The sequence below is a fragment of the Cololabis saira genome, chromosome 7 (assembly GCF_033807715.1).
Source record: "Cololabis saira isolate AMF1-May2022 chromosome 7, fColSai1.1, whole genome shotgun sequence".
Classification (NCBI taxonomy): domain Eukaryota; kingdom Metazoa; phylum Chordata; class Actinopteri; order Beloniformes; family Belonidae; genus Cololabis; species Cololabis saira.
The window spans coordinates 1,628,765-1,654,905 of NC_084593.1; the positions used below are offsets into that span (position 1 = coordinate 1,628,765).

Genomic DNA, 26,141 nt, shown 5'->3' on the forward strand with positions numbered 1-26,141 from the left:
GATGGGTGTTACTTTTCTCAGTAAAAAGTGTTACCGTGGCAACGCTAGATGCCAAAAAGCAAAAAAAAAGGCGAAAATTCGGACGCTTATTGCTCGGCCGAACCTTATCGTAGAGACATCGTTCAAATTTACAAACACTCGGCCCGATTGGCCCTAAAGGACTGTACAGCCTTATCATGCTAAGTATTACGGTTTTTGCAATATTAAACTTTAAATAAAAAAAAAAAATCCATTTGACTTTGGACAATTGTTGCTAGGCAACAGGTTATCGTAGAGTCATCGTACAAATGTTCCCCGACTCGGCACGCTGTGGACTTCAACATATTCAAATTTCATGAAGCTGTGATTTAAGGAAATTTTATGTCGCCAGATGCGTCGCCATCGTGCCTAGATGGGTGTTACTTTTCTCAGTCTAAAGTGTTACCGTGGCAACGCTAGATGCCAAAAAGCAAAATAAAAGGCGAAAATTCGGACGGTTATTGCTCGCCCGAACTTTATCGTAGAGTCATCGTTCAAACTTTCAAACACTCGGCCCGATTGGCACTAACGGACCGTACAACCTCATTATGCCAATTATTACAGTTTTTCTTCTAAATTTACCTTTAAATTTTTTTTTAAATTTCCACTTCACTTTGGACCCTTGTTGCTAGGCAACAGATTATCATACAGACATCGTACAAATGTTCCCCGACTCGGCACGCTGTGGACTTAAACATATTCAAATTTCATGAAGCTGTGATTGAAGGAAATTTTATGTCAAAATCCCTGCCAAATGGCCCCATTCATTCGGATGGGTTTTTTTACCATGGTGAAAAAAAAACCTATCCGTTAACGTAGCCTGAACCGGAACGTGTACCCATGCATGGCATACATCCTTAGATGCGTCTCCATCGTGCCTCGATGGGCATTACTTTCTCAGTCAAAAGCGTTACCGTGGGGACGCTAGACGCCAAAAAGCGCGCCCCATTAATAACTATTGGGAGCACAGGAATGAATGAACTGCAACCGTCAACACCTCAAACTGACATAGAATCACCCCGAACACAACCACTACAGCCCCAAACCAAAGCAGCGAGAGGGCTGACGAAGGGGCAGTAGGTAGGGCATGCCCATATCAAAGTTTCCTGAAATGTTCTAGTTATTATTATATTTATGTTTATGTTCATGTTCTGAATCTCTGGAAAGTGTCTAGAGACAACATCTGTTGTATTAGACGCTATATAAATAAAATTGAATTGAATTTAATTGAATTATTGCTCTCATTCCTTTTACATTCCATGCATTTAAGTTTCATTTTATTGTTGTTATTTTTTCTTGTTAGTTTAATGGTTTTATGTTTATCGTAGTGTGCCATCAGGATTTATTTGGGGTATTGTTTTACATCTGCTTTGGTACCCGTATGTAAATAAATTCTGATTGATTTTTAATGAGAAGTTGTTTGTGTTGTTTCATACAATATTCTTGTCACAATGACTGTTTGACAGAGCCAGTGCCGAACTCTTTAAGAGCCTTCAACATTATTCACCAGGAATAATAGAACCTCCTTGTTATTCTGGTGGAATAATCCCTAATTTCTGAGACTGATTCCTGCTGTGAAAGTTATCATTTTCCTGGAAACAGGTGGTGCCCCACGAGGAATATTATCATTTTGATAATTCAATTTGATAAATAGTCGACTTTATTAATTCTTAATAATTGTGAATAAAATTATTAATAACCTCCTGATAACTGATCAGCTAAGCTCCCTGTGGCACGACAAAGGGATTAGTGTCCGTACTAGTTCTACTGGACCTCATACTGGTTCTACTGGACCTCAGATATGGGATTACTAAGGGTTTTGTTCTCTTGCTCCCATTTTTCTTTTTTGCATTTTGAAGTTCTACTTAGAACCTTCTTAAGATCCAGAAGAGCAAAATGCTAATTCTTAACTGGTCTTAAGATTTTGATCAGGAGTCTACATATAGACATTTTTAGATAGTGCTTTTATACCTTTTTTTCTATTTTTCTATTTTATTTTGAGCTTGTCACTGTCTGTTCCTTGTATGTTATGATGCTGCGTCCCAATAATATCCCAATCCTGGGATCAATAAAGTACATTTCATCTTATCTGGCAGATTCCGGTTTGTCCATGTTCATGATGTTTCTTCTGAACAGACGAGGGTCTGCTATGGTGTCCCACAGGGTTCAGTACTAGGGCCAATCTTGTTCTGTTTCTAAATGCAGGCTTTTGGAAGTATAATCAGGAATAACGGCATCAATGGGTAGTGGGTGGGTAGTGACCCAAAGGATAAGATCGTGGATACAAGCGGCTGAGATGAGTTTCCTCTGCAGGGTGGCTGGACGCTCCCTTAAGGCCCTGACACGCCAAGCCGACTGCAGGCCGTCGGGCCGTCGATGAGCGTCGGTGCGCGTCTGTCGGCCTAGTTTTCCCGGTGTCTCCCGCACGTCTCCACAGGTCGACCGCCCGTCGGCAGCTTTTCAGCCGATTCGACATGTCGAATCGGTGTCGGCCGTCGGTCAAACAGCTCACTCTGTGATTGGCTGTTCAGATCTGCGTCGATTTAACGTGGAACCATAAATCAGCTCCCGAGCCAGCAGGCAGAAATCCCGCAATTTTCAGAGCAAATTTCTTAACAGGCGTAGCTACAACTGTTAGATTTCATCTATCAAACCAACATTTATTTTCCTAGATGATTAATTTCAGCCAGCGGTAATTCTCCACAGAGCTGCAGGTTTCTCCCCGGGACGACAGCAGGTTGACCTGGGGATCACGTCTGTACGTGAGCTGCTGCTGAGCCCCGGACCGGCGGCTCTTTTCCGAAAACATCGCAGCAAATTTAAACGCAGACTGCGCAGAACGTACGAGCTAGTTGGCCATTGGGTGTCGTCTTTACGGTGTGTCCAAGTGCTTCTTTTTGAGCCCGACCCAGCCCGACGCGTGGCGACAGAGCAGTTGGCCGACAGCGGGCGACGTCGGTTGGTGTGTCGTCGGCTTTAGAGTTAGGGTGAGGAGTTCGGTCACCCGGGAGGAGCTCGGAGTCGAGCCGCTGCTCTTTAACATTGAGAGGAGTCAGCTGATGTGGCTTGGGCATCTGTATCGGATCCTCCTGGACGCCTCCCTAGGGAGGTGTTCCAGGCATGTCCCTCCTCCCTAGGGAGGTGTTCCAGGCATGTCCCTCCGGGAGGAGACCCCGGGGAAGACCCAGGACACGCTGGAGAGACTATGTCTCTCAGCCTGGGAACGTCTCAGACTCCCCGAGGAAGAGCTGGAGGAAGAGATGGAGGAAGAGCTGGAGGAAGTGTCTGGGATGAAGGAAGTCTGAGCATCTCTATTGAGACTGCTGCCCCCGCGACCCGATTCCGGATAAGCAGAAGAAAATGGGTGGATGGATGGACGGCATCAATGTCCATTTCTACACTGATGATACGCAGCAGCACAAATGCTGAAAGGAATCGTGCATCAAGTCCTAAACGACCTTGCTTCACAATATTTGCAAGATTTTTGCAAGACATGCTGCTATAGAGCTATGCTGCAGGGGGACACCAACATGATCCAGACCCTCAGCCCCCCCCATATGACCCCCCCAGGGTCTGCTGTCTACACCTGTTTACATAGTGGTCTCTGTAGTCCACCAACTAACCAGGTATCAGATGTACATAGTACTCTTAGGGCCCGATTTACTAAGATCCTAAATAAAGAGTACTAAATTGCGTGTGCACTGAAAACCAGTGGTGTAAAGTAACGAACTACAAGTACTTTGTTATTTTACTTAAGTAAGATTTTTGAGAATTTGTACTTTTATTGATACTTTCATTTTTCTGTACTTTTACTTTTACTTCGTTACATTTTCAAGGAAATAATCGTACTTTTAATCCGCTACATTTAAAATTGGACACGTCGTTACTCGCTACAAATTAAAGAACAGCACAGCGGGGGCTGATTTATGGTTCCGCGTTACACCGGCGCAGAGCTACAGCGTAGGGTACGCGGCTACGCCGTAGCCTACGGCGTAAGGTGTGCGTTGATTTAACGCGGAACCATGAGGCGGACGGGAAGGAAGGGGGGCGCGTGAATATACCGAGAAGGAGCCGCAGCTCCCGGGAGAGTTGCGCCGCAGAGGCGGGCCGGAAGGCCGGAGGAACCGCCGTCGCGTCGAGTACCGATGAGGACTGAAGCCTGAATTATGGTTCCGCGTTAAATCGACGCAGAGCCTCGCCGTAGGGTACGTTGGTGTAACGCGGAACCATAAATCAGCCTTGAGCGGCAGCCGACGCGTGTCCATGCGCACCATTCTTTGATTCCACCCCTTCTAAGGTGGTTTTGGCATTTAAAAGTTCAAAAGTCTCATCCTTTATCAGCTGGGGTTGCTTAATGTTGTCACTGCATGAATACTACAGGCTGGGGGTGAACCTGTCAGCGGGGCCACTGGGGTACAGCAGTGATGAGCTAAGGGAGAAATTAAGATGGGGTAATGGAAACAAACGCTAAAGGGGTCAGAATAATATCACCATTATTTAGAGTTGTAAGCAAATTCTTGGATTCTTCATTTCTTTGCAATCCTTTTGAAAATAATTTTGTACTTTGAATTTTGTACTTTGTACTTTATTATATTTAAGTTGAGGTACTTTTATACTTTTACTTAAGTAATTTTCTTAATGGGTACTTTTTACTTTTACTTAAGTAATTTTCAAGCAGAAAATTTGTACTTTTACTTAAGTACAATATTTTTGTACTTTTTCCACCTCTGCTGAAAACGTTTGCACGTGCTGTTGTTGCGTGGTTTGCGGGTGATCAACTAAGATTGCCTGCGCAATTGATAACAGGTGCAAACAGCAGTATTTAAATGAGGTGTTGCGTGCCTTAAGGTTTGCGAGCGCAAACTCTGCGCCATGGAGAGTCTGGATGGAAAGCACAGTCACAAGTCACAAGCGCAAAATGAAATTGAACGAGTTGGTGTTAGAGATATTAGTGGAAGAGGCAAATAAACACATTCATGAACTACAGCAAAGAAATGTAAACATTACCAAAAGAAATGCAATATCGGAGAAAACCTGCGATAGAATAAATGCAGTTGGTAACACAAAAAACGGAAAAACGTCTGGTTTTTCATATTTCAATTTTAGGCACAGATCAAAAATACGAAATAGAAAAACGGGCAACAGGACCGAATTTGATTTTAATATTGAATTGGTCGGATTTGCGTGACCTGGCGGTGCTCGGCATGATCTGAGGAGAAAAAGACAATCAGACACAGAGCTGGAGAGCGCTTTGATTCATCTATTTATGAGTTAAGTTTTTATTCAGATGTCCACAGTATATTGCAAATATTATATATTATATATTATATAGCAAACACTGACAGTAAATGTGTGACAGACGGGACCATCATATGGCAAGAAGAGAAGAGAAGTGTTCAGAACAGCGCACAGAGCGCACACTAAAGGCTGATTTATGGTTCCGCGTTACACCAACGCAGAACCTCCGGCGTAGGTTACGCGGCGACGCACAACGCACCGCGAACCTACGCGTCGGCTACGCCGTCGATTTAACGCAGAACCATAATTCAGGCGAAGCTGCAGTCTCTGCGCTGATCCTGACACAGCGGGTCGGAGCGGATTTGGTCATGATGTTTAACCTGTGTTTTGTGATTAATAAGCACGGGTTTTAATTAAATGTAATTTACGAAGGATGATTTCACGTTCAATAAGATAAGTAATCAATAAAATACAAAGTTTTGGCACAAAGGCTTGGCCTGCTTGTGGGCGAGTGGAGGGGGGCACATTAAAAGAATGTGGCAAGATATAAGGCAAAGAACTAAAGAAAAAGTGGCCTTTAATAAAACTTGTGCAACCATTTTTAAAATAGCATGAATAAAGACTCTCTCTGCGTATTCTTTGATTTTGGATGTCGCCTCCTTGCCACAATAACAGCAGCAGCAGATTAGCACCTTCCTTTCGAACGTATTAAATACAGACGCAATCACAATACGCGCAATTACTTTCAGGCTTGATAAATCTCATTGCGTGTGGTAAATGGAGATATTTGCATCTTCCCCTCCCAGTATTTAGGATTTCTGCCGGATACGCCCCATATTGATTATTCATCAGGGCAAAAGTACTAACTGAATTGCGTTTGCAATTTTGCGCATTTCAGAGACGCAGTCCTCTTTGCACGCTGTTAGTAGATCAGCTCGCACATTGGTTTGCGGGTGCTGTCAAGTTTGCACACGTTTTAACACGCGCAAACCTTTAGTAAATCGGGCCCTCAGTTCTCCAGTTAATGATTATTAATACTAATATATCTGATCTTTTGGAACTTTGAGTATAATTCAATTCAATTCAATTTTATTTATATAGCGTCTAATACAACAGAGTTGTCTCTAGACGCTTTCCAGAGACCCATACCCAGAACATGACCCCCAAGCAGTTATTACATAAACAATGGCAGGTAAAAACTCCCCTAGTGGGAGAAAAACCTTAAGCCAAACAGTGGCAAGGAAAAACTCCCCTTAAGGAGGGAAGAAACCTTGAGCAGGACCAGGCTCGTAAGGGGGGACCCTCCTGCCGAGGGCCAGACTGGTGGGTCGGGGACGTCAACAGCACAGCAGGCAGGTGGAAGCAGCAACGGGATGACCAGGGGTGGGGACCGCAGGCCAGCACGCAGCTCCCGAAGCTCCGGCCCAATCATCAAGTCCCAGGTTGGGGTGCAGGGTCGGGGAAAGGTTGAAAAGGGGCAGGGCCAGGGAGAGGAGTCTTGAGGGACGAACCTTCTACCCCGCCCAAAAGGGGCCGTTACCCTGCCCCCCTCACTCCCACACTGCAGGTTCCGGTGTCCGGCAAAGGATGCTGCAACATGGACAAAAGAGAGAAAAGGGGGGGGGGGGGGGGGGGCAGCACAAGAAACTACAGGAGCGACTCTGACACACTAAAGTTTACACTACCTAGAGATTTACCAACACCAGCTAGAGGTTTACTAAACACTAACTATAGGCTTTACTAAACAGAAAGGTTTTAAGTTTAGTTTTAAAGGTGGAGGTGGTGTCAGCCTTCTTAACCCAGATTGGAAGTTGGTTCCATAGTAGTGGTGCCTGATAGCAGAACGCCCGCCCTCCAAATCTACATTTGGATACTCTAGGAACTACGAGTAAACCTGCACTCTGAGAACGGAGAGCTCTGACAGGAACATAAGGCACTATCAGGTCTTGCAAATAATGCGAAGCTAAGCCGTTTTGGGCTTTATATGATTCTGAATTTTACGGGTAACCAATGGAGCGACGCTAACACTGGAGAGACGTGGTCTCTCCTGCTAATTCCTGTCAGTACTCGTGCTGCTGCATTTTGGATCAGCTGGAGCCTATTCAGCAAATTACTTGGACATCCTGCTAACAACACATGACAGTAATCTAGTCTAGAAGATACAAACGCATGAACTAGTTTTTTCTGCATCACTCTGCGAGAGGATTTTCCTAATCTTTGCAATATTACGGAGATGGAAAAAGGCTATTTTACAAACCTGATTGACATATGGTTTAAACGACAAATCCTGATCGAAAATAACACCAAGGTTACTCACAGTTGCACCGGAAGCCATCGCAACACCATCTAATCCCTTCCTAAGATGCTCTGGACCAAGAATGATAACCTCTGTTTTATCTGAATTTAGAAGCAGGAAATTTCTGGACATCCAGTCCTTGATGTCCCTAAGACATGCCTGAAGTTTAACTAACGGTTCTGTCTCATCCGGCTTCATAGACAAATAGAGCTGCGTATCGTCAGCATAGCAATGAAAGTGTATGCCGTGATTCGGGATTATACTTCCCAATGGCTGCATGTATAAACTGAACAAGATTGGCCCTAGCACTGAACCCTGCGGAACACCATAACAGACCCTTGACTGTTCTGAAGAAACCTCATGTACATGAACAAACTGGAACCTGTCAGATAGATATGATTTAAACCAACATAGAGCTGTCCCTTTAATCCCAACAACATGCTCTAACCTGTGCAGTAAAATGCCATGATCAACAGTGTCAAAAGCAGCACTGAGGTCCAGTAGAACCAGTATGGACACTAATCCCTTATCTGAGGCCATAAGGAGGTCATTCGTGACTGGAACCAGTGCTGTCTCTGTGCTATGATGCATTCTGAACCCTGACTGAAAGACTTCAAACAGATCATTTCTATACAAATAGTCACATAACTGGCTTGAAACTGCCTTTTCCAGAATTTTAGATACAAATGGAAGGTTGGAAATTGGCCTATAATTAGCTAAGGTGTCAGGGTCAAGAGAAGGTTTTTTAAGTAAAGGTTTAATTACAGCCACTTGGAAAACCTGTGGTACATATCCTAAACTTAGGGATAGGTTGATTTGGTCCAGTATTGTCGTTCCAATAAGAGAAAAAATATGTTTGAATAGTCGAGTCGGGATGGGGTCTAACATACATGTGGTTGACTTAGCTCTATTGACGAGTGAGGTCAGCTCAGGGAGGTCTATAGGATCAAAACAGTCTAGAGACAAGTCAGAGCCTAGGGAAGTCGCTAAAGCTGAAGAAACGCCCACAACCGGCTGGTTGATTTCTTCTCTAATTCTCGCGATTTTACTGTTGAAGAAGCTCATAAAGTCCTCACTACTGAGAGCTGCAGGAATGCACGGCTCCACAGAGCTGTGACTCTTTGTCAGCCTGGCTACAGTGCTGAACAGAAAACGTGGGTTACTTTTGTTATCCTCTATCAACGTTGAATAGTACGCTGTTCTGGCTTTGCGAATGGCTTTTTTATATACTATTAAAATATCTTTCCATTCACGATAAGAGTCTACAGACCTACAAGAGTACCACTTCCTTTCCATTTTACGCACTGTTTTGTTTCAACATGCGGATATCTGAATTATACCAGGGAGTTAAGCTCCTGTGGCTAGAAACCCTCCTTTTCAAAGGAGCAACTTCATCTAAAGCTGAATGCAACAAATCAGCAGTGTTACTAGCAAGGAAATCAACATCTGCAGAGGTAGAACCCAGGTCACTGGCCTCGACTACATCACTATTTCGCACTGTCGTAAGATAAGCAATGGCCTCCCTAAATTTAACAATAACTTCATCAGACAAACATCTGCTAAAATAATACCTCCTATTTTGCACTTCAACATCAACAAAATTAAATTCAAACGTTATTAAGTAATGGTCGGATAAAAGGGAGTTTACAGGTGACACCAACAGACCATCAGTTTCAACACCGTAGGTGAGAACGAGATCGAGAGTATGATTAAAACAGTGCCTCGGTTTATCCACTTTTTGTGAGATACCCATTGATTCTAGAAGAGAATCGAAGGCTAATTTAAGATTATCGCTTTCAACATCCATATGAATGTTAAAATCACCCACTATGATGAATTTATCTGTGCTGATCAATAATCCAGAAAGGAAATCTGAAAATTCAGACAAAAACTCTAACTACGCACCAGCAGGGGGCCGGTACACTACCACTAACACAACTGGCTTCTCTGATTTCCAGCTCGGAAATTTCAGACCAAGCATGAGGCTTTCAAACGTATTATGATTGCACTTAGGTTCAATTTTTGTTTGGAGACTGGATTTATAAATTGCTGCGACTCCTCCGCCTCGGCCCGTGCTTCTAGGAATGTGATGATTAAAGTAGCCGGGCGGAGTTGATTCATTCAAACTAACATACTCTTCCTCCTGTAACCATGTTTCTGTTAAGCAGAAAATATCACTCCTCTGTAATTATATCATTTACAAACAGAGAGCTTAACGATCGTATATTTAGTAGTCCGCATCTAATTGTTCGGTCTCTTATTGGTACCAACTGTACATTGGTTTTAATTTTTACAAGGTTATCTTGGTTAACGCCTCTATAACGCTGCACCTGGTGAACTTTTGGAGGGCGGGGAACTGCAACCACTTCTATTTTGCTAGGCACCTGGCCAGAGTCGCCAATATCATGTAATCCTACAGTTTTAGAGTCGCTAATTACATAATGCAATCCTACAGTTTTGTTGGCAGGCGTTGGTCCTTGAGAAGCAGCAGAGAAGTGCGTTCAACTACAGCTCTGCATCCTGGCCTGGACCCTGCATTGTCAGGGGGAGTGTCTAATAACATTGGTCAGATTTCTAGACATAAGAGCTGCACCATCCCGAGTGGGATGAATGCCGTCCCTTCTAATCAGACCGGGCTTTCCCCAGAATGTCTCCCAGTTGTCAATAAAGTCCACGTCGTTTTCTGAACACCACTGAGACAACCAGCGGCGGAGCGAGCGCATGCGACTAAACATGTCATCGCTGGTCAGATTGGGGAGGGGACCAGAAAAACCTACGGATAATTGTCTATCTCTCCCCTCTGTTCTTCATCCTCTCTTTCCTATCTCTCTTTTCCTGCTCTACCGAGCTGGTCTTCAGCAGGAGGGTCCCCCCTTATGATCCAGGTCCTGGTCCAGGTTTCTTCCCTCCTAAAGGGAGTTTTAACGTGTTCGTAATTATTGAGGGGGAGTCATGTTCTGGTTTCTGGAAAGATCCTAGACCCAACTTGTATTGTAATAGATGCTTTATACATAAAACTGAACTGAAAATTATCAAGACACATCTTTCTAAAACTAAAATAATCATGTTACAATAAAAACATTTCAGTCTCTTTTACGTTATTCAGAAATTCAATTCAATTCAATTTTATTTATATAGCGTCTAATACAACAGATGTTGTCTCTAGACGCTTTCCAGAGATCCAGAACATGAACATAAACATAAACATAAACATAAACATAAACATAAACCCCCGAGCAATTATTATATAAACAATGGCAGGTAAAAACTCCCTTAGTGGGAGAAAAGCCTTAAGCCAAACTCCCCTTTAGGAGGGAAGAAACCTTGAGCAGGACCAGGCTCATAAGGGGGGACCCTCCTGCCGAAGGCCAGACTGCGGGAGTCAGGGACGTCGACAGCACACAGCAGGCAGGTGGAAGCAGCAGCGGGATGACCAGAGGTGGGGGGGGGGGGGGGCGTCAGCAGCACACAACAGTCATGTGGAAGCAGCAGCGGGATGACCAGAGGGGGGGGGGGTGCAGGCAGGCGGAAGCAGCAACAGCAGACATCCACGTAGGCAGGTGGAAGAAGCAATGGGATGACCAGAGGGGGGGGAGGGCCGGGAACACAGGCCAGAACGCAGCTCCTGAGGCTCCGGCCTGCAAACATACACAAAAGAGAAAAAGGGGGGCCGGCACAAGAAACTACAGGAACGATGGACAAAAATGATAGCTATGAGATATTTATAATAAATAAAAATGGTAATGGAGAAGAGAGGCAGGGAAAAGGAGAGGAGAAGAAGGGTGAGAGGCACCGCCCAGCGGATCATGTCGGTGCCCCCCTGCAGCATAAGCCTATAGCAGCATATCTACCGCGAAGCTATATTTGAGACTAACTATTATAGTCTTGTTCTATAGCTGCAACTATGACTACTGACTCTAACACACTAAAGTTTACACTACCTAGAGAAACATTTATGTAAAACTCACCTCACTGAGGGAGGACATTGGGTATCTTTAAACTCCCAAAAGAAATCCTTTGATCTGTCACTCTTCAAGGACACACAGCTGGATTCAGGTCCAGGTCCAGGTCCAGGTTCAGGTCCAGGTCCAGGTCCAGGTCCAGGTCGTCTCCTGTAATAAAGGTGTTTGGTGACGTAAGGGCTGAACTGTGATGTGCAGAAGAGTCATGGACAGTTAGAGTTGATCATCTCACCTCTTTTCTTCTCTCCGACTCTCTCCAACTCTTTTTTTTCCCCTGGGGGAGGTTTTGGAGGGAAGGACTCCCTCCTCTCTGTCCTCACACTGATCCATGCTGCTGGATTCACATCAGCTCACACACACCTTCTACCTTCATCTGCAGAGGAAACACACGTCACTGTAGATGTACAACCACCAGCTGCTCCATCTTCATTTTTTGATGCAGGTGATTTTTTTTTCATGAATAAATGATGTAGTGATGAAAAGGCAGCAGCTTCTCTCTAAAGTATGAGCTCAGTCCTGGATGACACATCTCTAAATATAAATGTGTATTTTGTGTAAAGAGTTTTAGTGTTTAATTGTTGTGCTTTTATAACTTAAAGCTCAGTGTGACTGGTGAAATATGTCTACATCCTCCTAAAATAATAGTAACATTTATGCAGCATGTTTCTAAGCAACCTTGAAAAAGAGTTTAAAAAGCAGCAAAGAATTAAAACCAGTTGAAAAGAGAGTGAAAGCATGTAAAGCGTTCTGGGTGCCTTGAAGGGCGCTATATAAAACCAAGTCATTATTATTATTATTATTATTATTATTGTTATTATTATTATTATTATTATCATTATTATTATTATTATTATTATTATTATTATTATTATTATTATTAAAAGTCGGGCACACACAAACGCACAATTTTGAATCAGGCTGTTTTACGTTCTATTATGTCAGAGGAGTTTTCAGAGGAAGTAAGGAAAGTGTCTCATTCTTGCTTTGGCTTTCTTGTAGAAAAAACGGGAGGAGCAGAAAAGTAGCTCATTTACATTTCAAGAAACAGTCACGAATGAAAACCTGATAAGACCGGTTTATACCAGTTGAAACAGAAACAGGGAAGCCGGATTTATGTATCTGTTGAATGACCGGCATCAAGAAAACAAAATTCCTCTCTAGATGTCATGCTGAGTGCCAGGCTGTGTCTAATTTTTTGTTTATTGTTTTGGAATTGTTGTGTTAAGCATTTTATTTGCATGCATGTTTTGTTACTTTGTTAGTTACTGTTTGAAATGTAACCTTTTCCGTGTTTTTGAGTTTGGCATGCAATTACCTTTTTTTTTGAGTTGATTAGACACAGCTGAAGACTATCAAGGCAGCAACTGAATCCCGACTGACAGCTGCAGTGGCCAATGAACCACTGCAGGCTGCCCCCCTAGACCAATGGTGGACCAGGGGAGGGTCTCCTTCCCATAGACATATATACATAGACGCCGCATTGACGAGTCATGAGTAACTGCAGGCAGGGAGTAGCGAGTGACATCACAGGGGGGCGTGCTGCGAACTAAGCACTGGGCGTACCGCAAACCAAGCCGCCCAATGAAATTCAAACGCGGGGAACATATATTTCCCGACCGTTTATCATTTTATTCTTTTATCTTTGTCTTTTTCTTTTATCTTTTATCTTTTATCTTTAGCTCATTTTTAATAACCATGTATATACACCACCACTAAAAATGCATGGAACTATTAATAATGCATGAATATGTGATGGTAGGCAAATACACACACACACACACACACACACACACACACACACACACACACACACACACACACACACACAGTTCACGTAAACTTTTATCTTTTATATAGGCACAGCACTATTTACTATATGCTTAGTATCATTACAGATCTTCGTGATACACTAACCCTTACGTATAATTAATATTTGACACTGTTATACTACTTAGCATATCTGATGTATTTTTTGTTCTTGCTTAGTAGGCCTAAATCGCTCTGAATTAAACGTCTAAATATATATATATATATATATATATATATATATATATATATATATATATATGTATATATATATATATATATATATATATATATATATATATATATATATATATATATATACACAATTTACAATTTAGGCATTTAGCAGTAGCCTATATATTATAGATAAACACATACTTGGATGAATCCGCAATTATCTAATGGAAATAGTTATAATAAATTTGATAAATATAATACAAAATTGAGATGTCATTGTAAACCCACTGATTGGCTTGGATCGCAGCACACCCACTGCAGTTCTCACCACGCCCCCACTCCCCTCGCACCACGCCCCCTCCCCTCGCACCACGCCCCCTTCCCTGCACCACGCCCCCCCTCCCTGCCTGCAGTTACCCATACTTGGCATTGACTGCCTGAGAACGTCGGGCGTGGCCGCCATCTTGGATCGGTGGCGCTTTTGGCACTTTTGCACTAGGACTTACTCGGCCCGACTCGGCTCGTAACGCCTCTACCCGTCTCTACCCGTGTGTTTTTCCACAGGGGAGAAGCGGGCAGGTTGTGGTGAAGCTGCTGTGACGTACTCGATTGCGCAACCGCTTTGTTCATGTCGGCGCTGATCAGAAATCAGCTGGAGCCGCGAGCGGCTGAGAGTAAAACAGCCCGTCTACATCCCTTTTTTAAGTTTTTCTCGACAGCCACCAGGTTTATGAACATCTGCACCTCAGAGTTGGATCACAAAACAGACGTTTTGCGCTTTATAATAAAATCGCCGCGAGCCGTGAGTCGCCTCGCATTGACTCCCGATTCCTGATTCAAACATCTGACGGCCCCGCCCCCCGACCAATCGGTGGCGTGGAGGGTGGTGACGTCAGAAATAGTCCCTGCTCAGCCCGCTATAGAACCTCGCTAAAATGGTTACAGAAAAAGGTATCGGCTTGGAGCGGCTTTACCCGTCTCAGCCCTAATGCAAAAGCGCAAAATGGGTAGAACCGAGCTGAGGTGATACTAGTGATACTAGCAAAAGGGGCATTAGAGTCCAGTGCGTTCACTTCTATTGTGGAAGGAGGTGTATGCATAAGTAAAATAACTATAACTCACTTCATTTTCAACCGATTTCCACGCGGTTTGCTTTGTTACAAACGGCAGACATGTAGCCATGACACAGGATGCTTGATGTACATTAAAAATGCAGGCTTTCATGCTAAAATACGTTCTGCAGGTAGTCACACTACTGGTTATGTTATTCAGGTATAGACATATATATATATATATATATATATACACACACACACACACACACACACACACACACACATATATATATATATATATATATATATATATATATATATATATATATATATATATATATATATATATGTATATATATATACACACACACACAATATACACAATACAAAATACAGTATATATAAACATAACAGATGACAGCATACAATGTCTGCCGTTTGTAACAAAACAAACCGCGTGAAAATCGGTTGAAAATTAAGTGAGTTATAGTTATTTTACTCATGCATACACCTCCTTCCACAATAGAAGTGAACGCACTGGAGTCAAAGCGCCACCGATCCAAGATGGCGGCCACGCCCGACGTCGGCCCCAATAGGAAGCGTCAGTCAATGCGGCGTCTATGTATATATGTCTATGCTCCTTCCCCTTAGATATTCAAGGCAGACATTCAAACTGGCGGATTGAACGGACAGACAGAGGCCCACAGGATACCTCGTTGTCGGAGAGCCCCTGCAGACCCAGACAGACCAGACAACAAATACAGCAGTGTATTGGAGGCCTTTGGACGAAATGGCAGAAGTAGGAACTTCTGCCCAAAAGCTGTGAGTTTCCCCAACCAATACACTGGCTGTTGCCTGCTCAACCACGTCGTGAGAGCAAGTTAAATATCCTGTGGTTGTAGGGCAGATTGCTGGCTCTCTTTCTTTGCTCCAGGGTCAGTGATTGTCGACCGGAGCTGTACAGCAGAGGATCCCTGTTGGCGTGGGCCTGACTGCCAAGGATTCCAGAGGGGGCGCAAGAGGACCGTCTTTTGGACAAGACAGTGGACCCCAGAACAGATTGACTTTGTGACTGTTCATTTTTAACCTTTTTAACCTTTTAAGGATTGGCCATTTTAGGAAACAGTTCTCCCATTTTAAGTGACATTTTCCCCACCCCTGATTTTATAACAATCTTTGCGCAATAAACGTTTGTTGCTGCACCACTGCTTTGTTTGTGGGTTACTAAGCGCTGCTCACCCTCGAAGAACAAACTTATTAAGAACCACGAGTTTGACATATACCTGAACAAGTTTTTAATTTTTCTGAAAATTAATTTTTTTAAATAAATTCACAAAACTCAAATAAAACGGTAAAAAGTGTAATTATTGAATATTGGAGAAGGGGCAGGAGTAAATTAATTTTTCTTCCTAACCCTTTTCAAACATGCTAAACAGGATTTGTGTGTTACGTGTTATGCGCGTACATGTACATAGGTATGTGTGTATAGATAGGTGTGTACATGTACATAGGTATGTGTATATATAGATAGGTGTGTAGTCATTGGGTAGAGATGTATTTTTACAGATTTATTTATTTTATGTACATTCACTTATAGAAGATTTTTTTATTTATATAAATGTATTTTCATGGGATTGTATATCTTCAAAATGTGTGTGTATGCATGTGTGTATATGTGTATCTATGGCTATTTATCTATAGAAACATAGATCCATACTAGTGTAAACATTGTTATGCTCTATACAATTTTTTTGACGTGTCTGGAATTAATCAATAAGTCAAATAAATGAAATATAAAAGCTTTTCCAGTTCTTTCTTTGTTGCATTTCTTATCACAATTAGGGGATACCAGATGCTGCAGAATCTGTTCACAAAACTCAAATAAAATAGTATAAAGTGTAATTATTGAAATTATGATTGATTTTTAATGAGTTGTTTGTGTTGCTTTGCACAAATTTTGGTCACAATGGCTGTTTGACAGAGCTAGTGCCGAACTAATTGCCTTCAACATTATTCACCAGTAATAACAACTCTTACTGTGTCCTGGTGGAATAATATCTATTTTTGAGAATTATTTCTGCTGTTAAAAGTTATCATTTTCCTGGTTAAATCCAGGTGGTGCCCCACGAGGATTATCATTTTGATCATTCAATTTGATAGTCGACTTTATTAATTAATTGTGAATAAAATTATTAATAACCCTCTGATAACTGGACAGCCCGCAACGTGTTGCACAACATATATATAGATAGGTGTGTACATGTACAAAGGTATGTGTAGACATTGGGTAGAGATTTATTTTTATAGATTTATTAATTTTGTGTACATTCAGTTAAAATAAATACATTTATTTATACAAATGTGCTTACAAAGTATTCTATATGTTCAAAATGTGTGTGTATGCATGTACTGTATGTATGTGTTTCTATTTATCAACAGATACATAAATTGATACTAGTGTAAACATTGTTATGCTATACACAATTTTCTTGATGTGTCTCGAATTAATCAATAAGTCAAATAAATGAAATATAAAAGCTTGTCCAGTTCTTTGTTTGTTGCATTTCTTTTCACAATTGCACCAAGAAAGACTCCAGATGCTGCAGAATTTGTTTTTTTGCTTGGTGGCATAAATCAAATTTCAATGGTAGTCGTCAGAACCACTCTACTATAAACCATGTCTTCGTAGTCAGAGTTTCATTGAAGGCTGCTTTTATCTTCTTATTATCTGTGTCTTTTTCTCTCAAAGGCTTTATACAAGTCAACTACACCTCCTTTTTCTTGTCCTCAAAGACGTGTCACCGTCCATCCAGGAGGAATCTTCAGTTCAACCTGAATCAGGTGAAACGTCTTCCAGAACAACCGAAATGGAAGTCGTGTTTGTTTCAGCCTTTGAGAGTTTCTCTGACCTGGATGATAGTCTTTTATTTCATATTTACTTTATACAAAAGCTTTAAATAAAGAGTCAAACTTCCAAATGAAGTGAACAAGTTTACAGAAAACAGTAAAGTATCTGGAGACAAAGTTAAAACATGAATCAAACTTACAGTTTGTTGGATCGGTCCACAGCTCTCCTGATGACTCGATTCCACGGCCTGAAAAACCAAATCTGAGTCTCAAAAAGGTTCACAGGTGAGAGTCCAGACTCCGCCCCCTGGTCTCCAGGTGAGAGTCCAGACTCCGCCTCCTGGTCTCCAGGTGAGAGTCCAGACTCCACCCCCTCGTCTCCAGGTAAGAGTCCAGACTCCGCCCCCTGGTCTCCAGGTGAGAGTCCAGACTCCACCCCCTCGTCTCCAGGTAAGAGTCCAGACTCCGCCTCCTGGTCTCCAGGTGAGAGTCCAGACTCCGCCCCCTGGTCTCCAGGTGAGAGTCCAGACTCCGCCCCCTCGTCTCCAGGTAAGAGTCCAGACTCCGCCCCCTGGTCTCCAGGTGAGAGTCCAGACTCCGCCCCCTGGTCTCCAGGTGAGAGTCCAGACTCCGCCCCCTGGTCTCCAGGTGAGAGTCCAGACTCCGCCCCCTTGTCTCCAGGTAAGAGTCCAGACTCCGCCCCCTGGTCTCCAGGTAAGAGTCCAGACTCCGCCCCCTGGTCTCCAGGTGAGAGTCCAGACTCCGCCCCCTTGTCTCCAGGTGAGAGTCCAGACTCCGCCCCCTTGTCTCCAGGTGAGAGTCCAGACTCCGCCCCCTTGTCTCCAGGTGAGAGTCCAGACTCCGCCTCCTCGTCTCCAGGTGAGAGTCCAGACTCCGCCCCCTTGTCTCCAGGTGAGAGTCCAGACTCCGCCCCCTTGTCTCCAGGTGAGAGTCCAGACTCCGCCCCCTTGTCTCCAGGTGAGAGTCCAGACTCCGCCCCCTCGTCTCCAGGTGAGAGTCCAGACTCCGCCCCCTCGTCTCCAGGTGTAATTCAGTCTCGTTAACTCTTGCTAGACTGGATTCAGTGAATGGATTCATGGAATGAGTAAAGTTCAGAAACTGTCAGAAGCAGCAGTGATGTTGGTGCTGATGACAGATATTCATTTCTGCTGTGGTTTTAATGAGGAGAGTCGGCTCTCTGACACGGGAGGACTGGAACTACTCTAGCTTGTTCCTGTCAGTGGTTTGGACCAACCAGAGGCTGTTTTTTAGTTTTGTTGACAAGGACTTACATAGCTGACACGCCTCAGCTGCGTCTCAAACATCCAAACACATTTAGTTCTGCTGTATCTGCCTGAGGATTCCCAGATTAAAGAACGTGCCCTGATCTGTCAACACACCTTCTCACGTCAGCAGGTTCACCAGCAGAACCAGACGGACCAGTTCAACCCCGTCAGAAGAAGCATCTCTAGAGGAGATCCAACTGTTAAAGGAACTAACTCATATCTAACATTTAACACAACTTTTTTTATTTTTTTTTTATTTAACCTTTATTTAACCAGGAAAATCCCATTGAGATTAAAAACCTCTTTTCCAAGGGAGACCTGGCCAAGATCGGCAGCAGCAATTACAACACATAGTTATAAATGACAGAAAACACCAACAGATAAAATACAATTAAAATTAAATTAAAAAAGCAAGCAAATCACAAAAAACAGGTACATGTAATGGAGTCGGCCTCAAGTATTTTCAATTTAGATTTAAAATTTCTCAGAGAAATTAACTCTGTTAGCCTCCAATAATCTTGTAATGTGTTCCAGGCTGAAGGAGCAGAATAAACAAAGGCTCTTTTGCCCAGTTCAGTTCTGGCAAAAGGAACAGAGAGCAACAGGTAGTCTTGTGAACATAGCAAGTAAGAACCAGGACTTCTCTGCACAATCAAGCAGCAAATGTAAGAAGGCAGCAGACCAAGCATTGCCTTATATATAAAAGTAAAAAAAAACTTACAGAGAACCAACAACTGTCATACAGAAGAGCTAATGTGCCACAGTAACTGTTAAATAGTAACGTAGAATGTTTTGAGTGGTAGTTAATGTGTCGTTGCCTTGGTTACTGAGACGCTCTTTTTATGCCGGTTAGCTAGATATTGTGTGCTCGTCATTAAATAAATATTACGGATCAAGCCGACTGTTATGACTGTAGTCATATTTTTGTAGTCTGTCTTGTGTGGGTGTGTGTGTGCCCTTTGATTTTCTTGTGTTAATCTAATATGCAGATAGGTGTGTTCCACAGCCGTGCGGTCATTGGTGGGAAGGTTCCATGCCCTGGATGGTGATTGGCTGAAACGACAACCACCTGATATAAAAGGAGCCAAGATGGCAGCCACCATGTGGGCTGCAAGCAGGTTGCAGACTCTCATCCTCCTCCTCTCCCAACCGGCCACACCTTGTGCTTAGAACTTTGTATAGGTTTTGGAAGATATTGACTTTTGAGTAAAGTAAGGGTGGGCTGCCAATTTTGTTAACTTCGTTTTCTCCTGTTTATTTTAGTTAGGGAGGTAAGCCTTGTGTCATTTGTTTTCCTTTGTTTGACAGGTCAGTTACCTACTCCTAAGACAGGACCCTTTTGTTTGTTGTTTTGGTCTTTGTCCACCCTGAAGCCTAATAGCTCAGTCTCTGTTTACTTTTCAAGAAAGTTATATGTTGATCTACTTTTGTTAATAAATCACTTCCTTTTTATAGTGAAACCAAATCTTGTTTGTGGCTACTTGGGACTTGGGGAAGATGGGGCCTTTTCATGTTGTGTCCTAGTCACCCCTAGACTGGGGGCATAACAATTTTGTGAAATCTTAACAAAATACAATATAATTTTGCATGCTGTCCCTCTTATGTGGGTAGTTCAAAGCTGTGGTGTTAACTTCATAACAGGAACAACTTTCATCTGAAACACATCGTAGACATTTCTTAAAGAACCAATGTCAGCTTTTTCTCCAGAATGTCTGCTTTTAGGGTTGATTGAGGCAGGATTTGGACCTATTTGTTTATTCCAATAAGTTTTGTATATTGTCTTCTTGTTTTTCTTTTACTGACAGTTATCTCATGGCCCACTAACAGAAACCCCTCCGACAGGTGGGGGGTGGAGGTCTGACCGCCATGGCTCAGCTGAACGGGCTCCAAACATGTCCCAACAACTGTGGGGGTGCAGATCCCTCCACAACCATGAGGCTGATGACGTCAGACAGGAAACATCTAGTTGTAATGTGTTTATCATGTCTTCAGCTCATGGTTTTCTTTTTTTCAGACAAAGTTCCGACTTCTTCCGACACACAAAACTCAGACAACTGTTAGTGCACCCAAAGGACAAAATAGATCACAACAAAAAATGCAACGTAATATACGAAATACCCTGTCAATCATGTAATTGTTGGGCGTCGCCCATGTGAACTCTGGACTTATAAATGTGTATGAACATTTTGTGAATGTGTATATTTGAAACTTTGAAACTGCTCAGCTGGAAAATCGGCTGCAATGTGCCTCCTGGTGATCTCGGCCGAGATAGTCCGTTTACGACCCCCACGGCCTAGCTCGAGATAGTAAGTTTACGATACCTAGGAGGGGGGTCAGGCGCAGTATAGTCCCCACAAACCCAGCAGGGTTCCTGCCAGACCTGGAGGAACAAAGGAAAAGACAACGCAAAGGGACCAGGGACAGACTCCCTGGGGTGACGACACCAGGGGGGGTCAGACTCAGTGGAGCCCCAGGAAGCGAGCCCTGAAGGGGGGGACTGTCCCTCTCAGTAAAACCGCCCCAAGCCCAAAAGCGGGAAGCACCCAATCACTTGCCAGGGGCTGGTGACATCACGCAGCCCGCGGAACTCAAACTCCCGTCCTGCCCAGTGCATCACTCTCTCTCCCTCAGCCAGCGGACCGGACAAGACGTGCCTGCCGACCGAGGCAGCCACGGCCGCATCTACCCATTTATTCCTGAGCGCTGCGACGAGACGGGGGGGGGAGCCGCTTCGAGCCTGGAGTGTCCGGCGGAGCGTAAGACCCGTTACCACGGAGCGCACTGCGCTCCCAAGTTTCTCTCTTTTCTAATTTCTCTCTCCGCTCTAAGTTCTCTCCCGAGGAGGGCCTGATCCTCCGGTCAGCCTGCCAGCTCAGCCCGAGGAGCACCCAGCCACCTGTGTCCGTGAGGCCCACGCGCTCAGGAGCCCGGACGGGAGCCCGCACGTCCGACGAGTGGACCGGATCCCCGCGCGCACCGAGACGCCGTGATAGGCTCCGTTGACCAGGGCGGGATCGCCCGGCTGCTGCACCCCTGTCTTTTTATTTCTTCAGAGTCGAAGGAGAAGAGAGAGAGACGAGAGACTGCTTGGACTGAAAGCCGAGAGGAACGAGGCCGCATCGGACTGGAACCCCCGACAGAACCCGCAGCCCAGATGCAGAATCCAGAGGAGACGTGAGGCGTGAGGCTGTGTTTGGGCGATCAGTCAGTTAGAACGGTGTAAAGCTGAACTTATGTTTAATGAGATTACTGTATGCGTATTACTGTACGTTATCATTATTGTGTTCTTTATCATCTTTATTATTATTACATTTGATTCTTTTCTTTTCATTCCATGCATTTAACGTTTATGTTTCATTTTATTGATTGTTGTTTTTCTAGTTAGGTAATGGTTTTGTAACAAGGTAGTTTTGCCATCGGGATTTATTGGGTATTTATTTACCATCTTTTGATACCCGTATGTGAATAAATCCTGATTGATTTTTTTAACGAGTGGTTGTTGTTATTTCATGCAAGATTTGGTCACAAATTGATTTGTTTAAGCAGAGCCTAGTGCTCGAATTTCACCCTTCAATTACTGTATACTAGGCATAAACCTTAATTTCTGAGACTGATATTCTGTATATTCTGATATTCTGCTGTAAAAGTTATCCTTTCCCTGCTTAAGGAACAGGGTGGTGCCCCGAGGATTTTATCATATTGGTCATTCAATTTGATAAATAGTCAACTTTATTAATTATTAATAATTATTAATAAAATTATTAATAACCCTTCGATAACTAATCAGCCAAGCTACCCGAGTCGCACAACATAATAAAACACACATTGGAGAAACAGGAAAGAGCTTCAGCACAAGAAGAAAAGAACATCAAAAGGAATGTGAGAAGGAGACGGGAAAAATTCACACAAGAGCAATAAAAGAGAAGGCATTGCAAGAGACTCACAAGTCAGCCATAACAGACCACTGTAAAAGGGAAAACCATATCATGAACTGGGACAAAGCCAGAGTCATCCACACCGAGGACAAAAGACACCAGCGCTGGATTTTGGAGGCCATAGAAATAAGGAAACAAGGACAACATACAGTCATGGACAACTTGTAGCTCCCACTGCTTCAGTGTTTTATTATCTCCAGATGACCTTTAGTGTGGCACACACCGAACAAAACAACGTCTTGACTGTTCATTTAAATGTGATATCTTTTCTCTTGATTAGAAATAAGAGCCAACAAAGTTTTACTCTCGCTGTCTTTATTTTGTTCATCTGATTAGTTAACTAAGTTAATGCTCATCACAATGTTTTAATCAGTAAGTATAAGAAAAACATAGAGCCTTCCCTGGACAGGTTATTCCTCACATCAGGTCGGTGGTACAGGTTCCCAGAAATGTATGTTTTAACATTCAGAACACAGTCGTCCCGGGAGAAGTCTTATCAGTCTGTGTGTCTTGTGTTAAGATACCTGTTGTTAACGCAGGTTGAACGAGGAAGCGCCTTAGGACAAGACTTGGCTTGCCTGTTATACCTCTTTTCCACCAAACCGGTTCCAGTGCAAGTTTGTTTTTCCAAAGCTTGGGATGCCCATTAAAAGACAGGTCGTCTCCTCCTCCTCCTCCTCCTCCCATGATGCTTTGCTGCATCCAGATTCATTCTTATTTGAAAATGTCTCCGTCTCCCAGTCTTGCTATTGCTGTTGGTCTTAATAACTCCGCCCCCTCCGCTTACGTAATTTGTTCTTTCCTCTTGACCAGCAAAGAGTTGGTCTTACCTTTGAACCGGTTTTTCTGGCCCAGAGCCAGATCTTTATCAGTGAAAACAGAAACTCGGCATTGACCCAGAACCAGTCCTGGAACCGGTTTGGTGGAAAAGGGTTATCAGTCAACTATAGAACACACTTCATCCTTCTGAGTGTGTGATGCAAACGTTTACGTGTCCTCTCACGCCGGCGCCTTCGATGCCACTCTGCTCGTCGGAGAATTGGACTTACCGGCACTGTTTTTCAATGGTTCAAATCCTACTTGCAAGATAGGGCCTTTTTTGTGTCAATTGGGAACCATGAGTCTAAGAGAACCAAGATCACATGTGGGGTTCCTCAAGGGTCCATTCTGGGACTGCTTCTATTTAACATTTATACCCCTAGCTCAGATTATGGAACATCATAACATTTCCTACCATACTTATGCCGATGACACACAGCTCTATATTTCAGTGTCACCACATGACTACAGTCTCCTGATCTCATTGAGTAACTGTATTCACCAAATTAATTATAATTAATTTTAACAGCAGAAGTTTATATACAAACTTCCAAAGTATAAAAGAATATTTATCACAGTTCAAAACGCATTTTAATATTATCGCCGTCTCAGAAACATGGCTTAACAAAGGAAGAGGCACAGATTTTGTTTTGCAGGGATATGAGCTGAATTACATTAGTAGAGAGAGCAAAGTTGGAGGAGGTGTGGCTCTATTTGTTGATAAAGGCCTCAGATATAAGGTTGTGGACAATATGTCGGTTACCATTGATGATGTAATGGAGTGCATTACTATTGAAATATACATGAAAAAAATTAAAAATGTCCTTGTCAGTTGTGTGTATAGGAAACCTGGGTCAAACATTGGAATCTTTATAGAAAATATGGAAAAGGTATTCACTAAAGAAAAGCAAAAAGTCAAATATGTCTGTGGGGATTTTAACATAGACTTTTTGAATCCCAGCAGGCATAAAATGACAGATGACTTTGTTGAGGCAATGTATAGTATGGGTTTATTTCCAACAATCATAAAACCAACCAGAATAACATCTCACTCTGCCACTCTGATTGACAACATTTTTACAAATAATATGGAGAATACTGTAAGTGAAGTATTAGTTAATGATATTAGTGATCACCTGCCTGTCTTTGTGATTCATGAATGTAGCTACAAAAGGAACTGGTCGTGTAAAGAAGTTGAATACAGGAGAGTAAGATCTGAGGAATCGATAACAGCATTTAGAAATGACTTAATGAATTATAATTGGAAAGTACTTTGTGAAGAAACTGATGTTAACAAAGCGTATGAATTATTTTTAGACATATTCAAAAATGCAAATAACAAAAACTGTCCAATCAAACAACGTATTAGTAACAAGAAGTATTCTGAAAACCCCTGGATGACTAAGGGACTGCAAAATGCCTGTAAGAAAAAGAATACTCTGTATAGGCATTTTATAAAATATAGAACAAAAGAGGCGGAGGTTAAATATAAGAAATATAAAAACAAATTAACTAATATTATGAGGGTATGTAAGAAGGATTATTATAATAAATTATTAGATAATAATAAAAATAACATAAAAAGTACATGGACTATATTAAATAATATTATTAGAAAAAAACAAAACAAACCAGACTACCCTGAATGGTTTACGGACAAAGACATAAAAATTACTAATAGGAATGAAGTGGTTGATAGATTTAACAATTTCTTTGTTAATGTGGGTCCTGAACTGGCCAAAGAAATAAATAACTCCGGGAAGAAATTTGTTGAGGAAAATTGGGTGGAGAGAAATCCAAACTCAATCATACTGGGAACTGTAAAAAGTAAGGAAATTATAGATATTGTAAATAAGTGTACAAGTAAAACATCAAAAGATTGGAATTATATTGATATGTTTCTTGTAAAGAAAATAATACATGGAATTGTGAAACCGCTAACTCACTTATGTAATTTATCATTCAAAACAGGAACATTTCCAGAAAAAATGAAAGTGGCTAAAGTAATTCCGTTGTATAAAGATGGTGACAAACACCTGTTCACCAACTATAGACCTGTATCCTTGCTTTCTCAGTTCTCAAAAATAATCGAAAAACTTTTTGTTACAAGACTGGATAACTTAATTGAAAAAAACCATATATTAATGGACAGTCAGTATGGGTTTAGGTCAGGCAGATCAACTTCCATGGCATTAATTGAGTTGGTAAAGGAAATAACAAACTGTATAGAGGATAAGAAATATGCTATGGGAATATTTGTTGACCTAAAAAAAGCATTTGACACAATTGATCATGAGATACTACTAAAAAAACTGGATCGGCATGGCATAAGAGGGGTTGCATTTGATTGGATCAAGAGCTACATTAAAAACAGGCGTCAATTTGTGCAGATGGGTCAGCATAAGTCTAAGGGCCCGATTTACTAAAGGTTTGCGTGCGTAAAAACGTGTGCAAACTTGACATCACCCGCAAACCAAAGTGCCAGCTGATCTACTAACAGCGTGTAAAGACGACTGCGTCTCTCAAATGAGCAAAATAGCACACGCTGTTCATTTAGTACTTTTGCCCTGATGAATCATCAATATGGGGCGTACCCGCCAGAAATCCTAAATACTGGGAGGGGAAGATGCAAATAGGTTCATTTACCACACGCAATGAGATTTACCAAGCCTGAAAGTTTTTGCGGGGATTGTGATTGCGTC

General features: G+C 42.5%; 1 protein-coding gene across 1 annotated transcript in view; it reads right to left on the minus strand.

Moving 5' to 3' along the window:
- LOC133447752 (NACHT, LRR and PYD domains-containing protein 4-like) overlaps positions 1–17,707 on the minus strand; it is a 32,956-nt gene extending 15,249 nt beyond the window's left edge. Inside the window, exons 1-3 of the mRNA XM_061726479.1 lie at positions 17,600–17,707; positions 11,747–11,887; positions 11,521–11,664 (exon numbers count right to left, since the gene is read on the minus strand). Of these exons, the coding sequence (XP_061582463.1) occupies positions 11,521–11,664; positions 11,747–11,844 (242 nt within the window). The 5' untranslated portion in view covers positions 11,845–11,887; positions 17,600–17,707. The remainder of the gene's footprint in view (positions 1–11,520; positions 11,665–11,746; positions 11,888–17,599) is intronic.
- Positions 17,708–26,141: the final 8,434 nt, after the last annotated feature.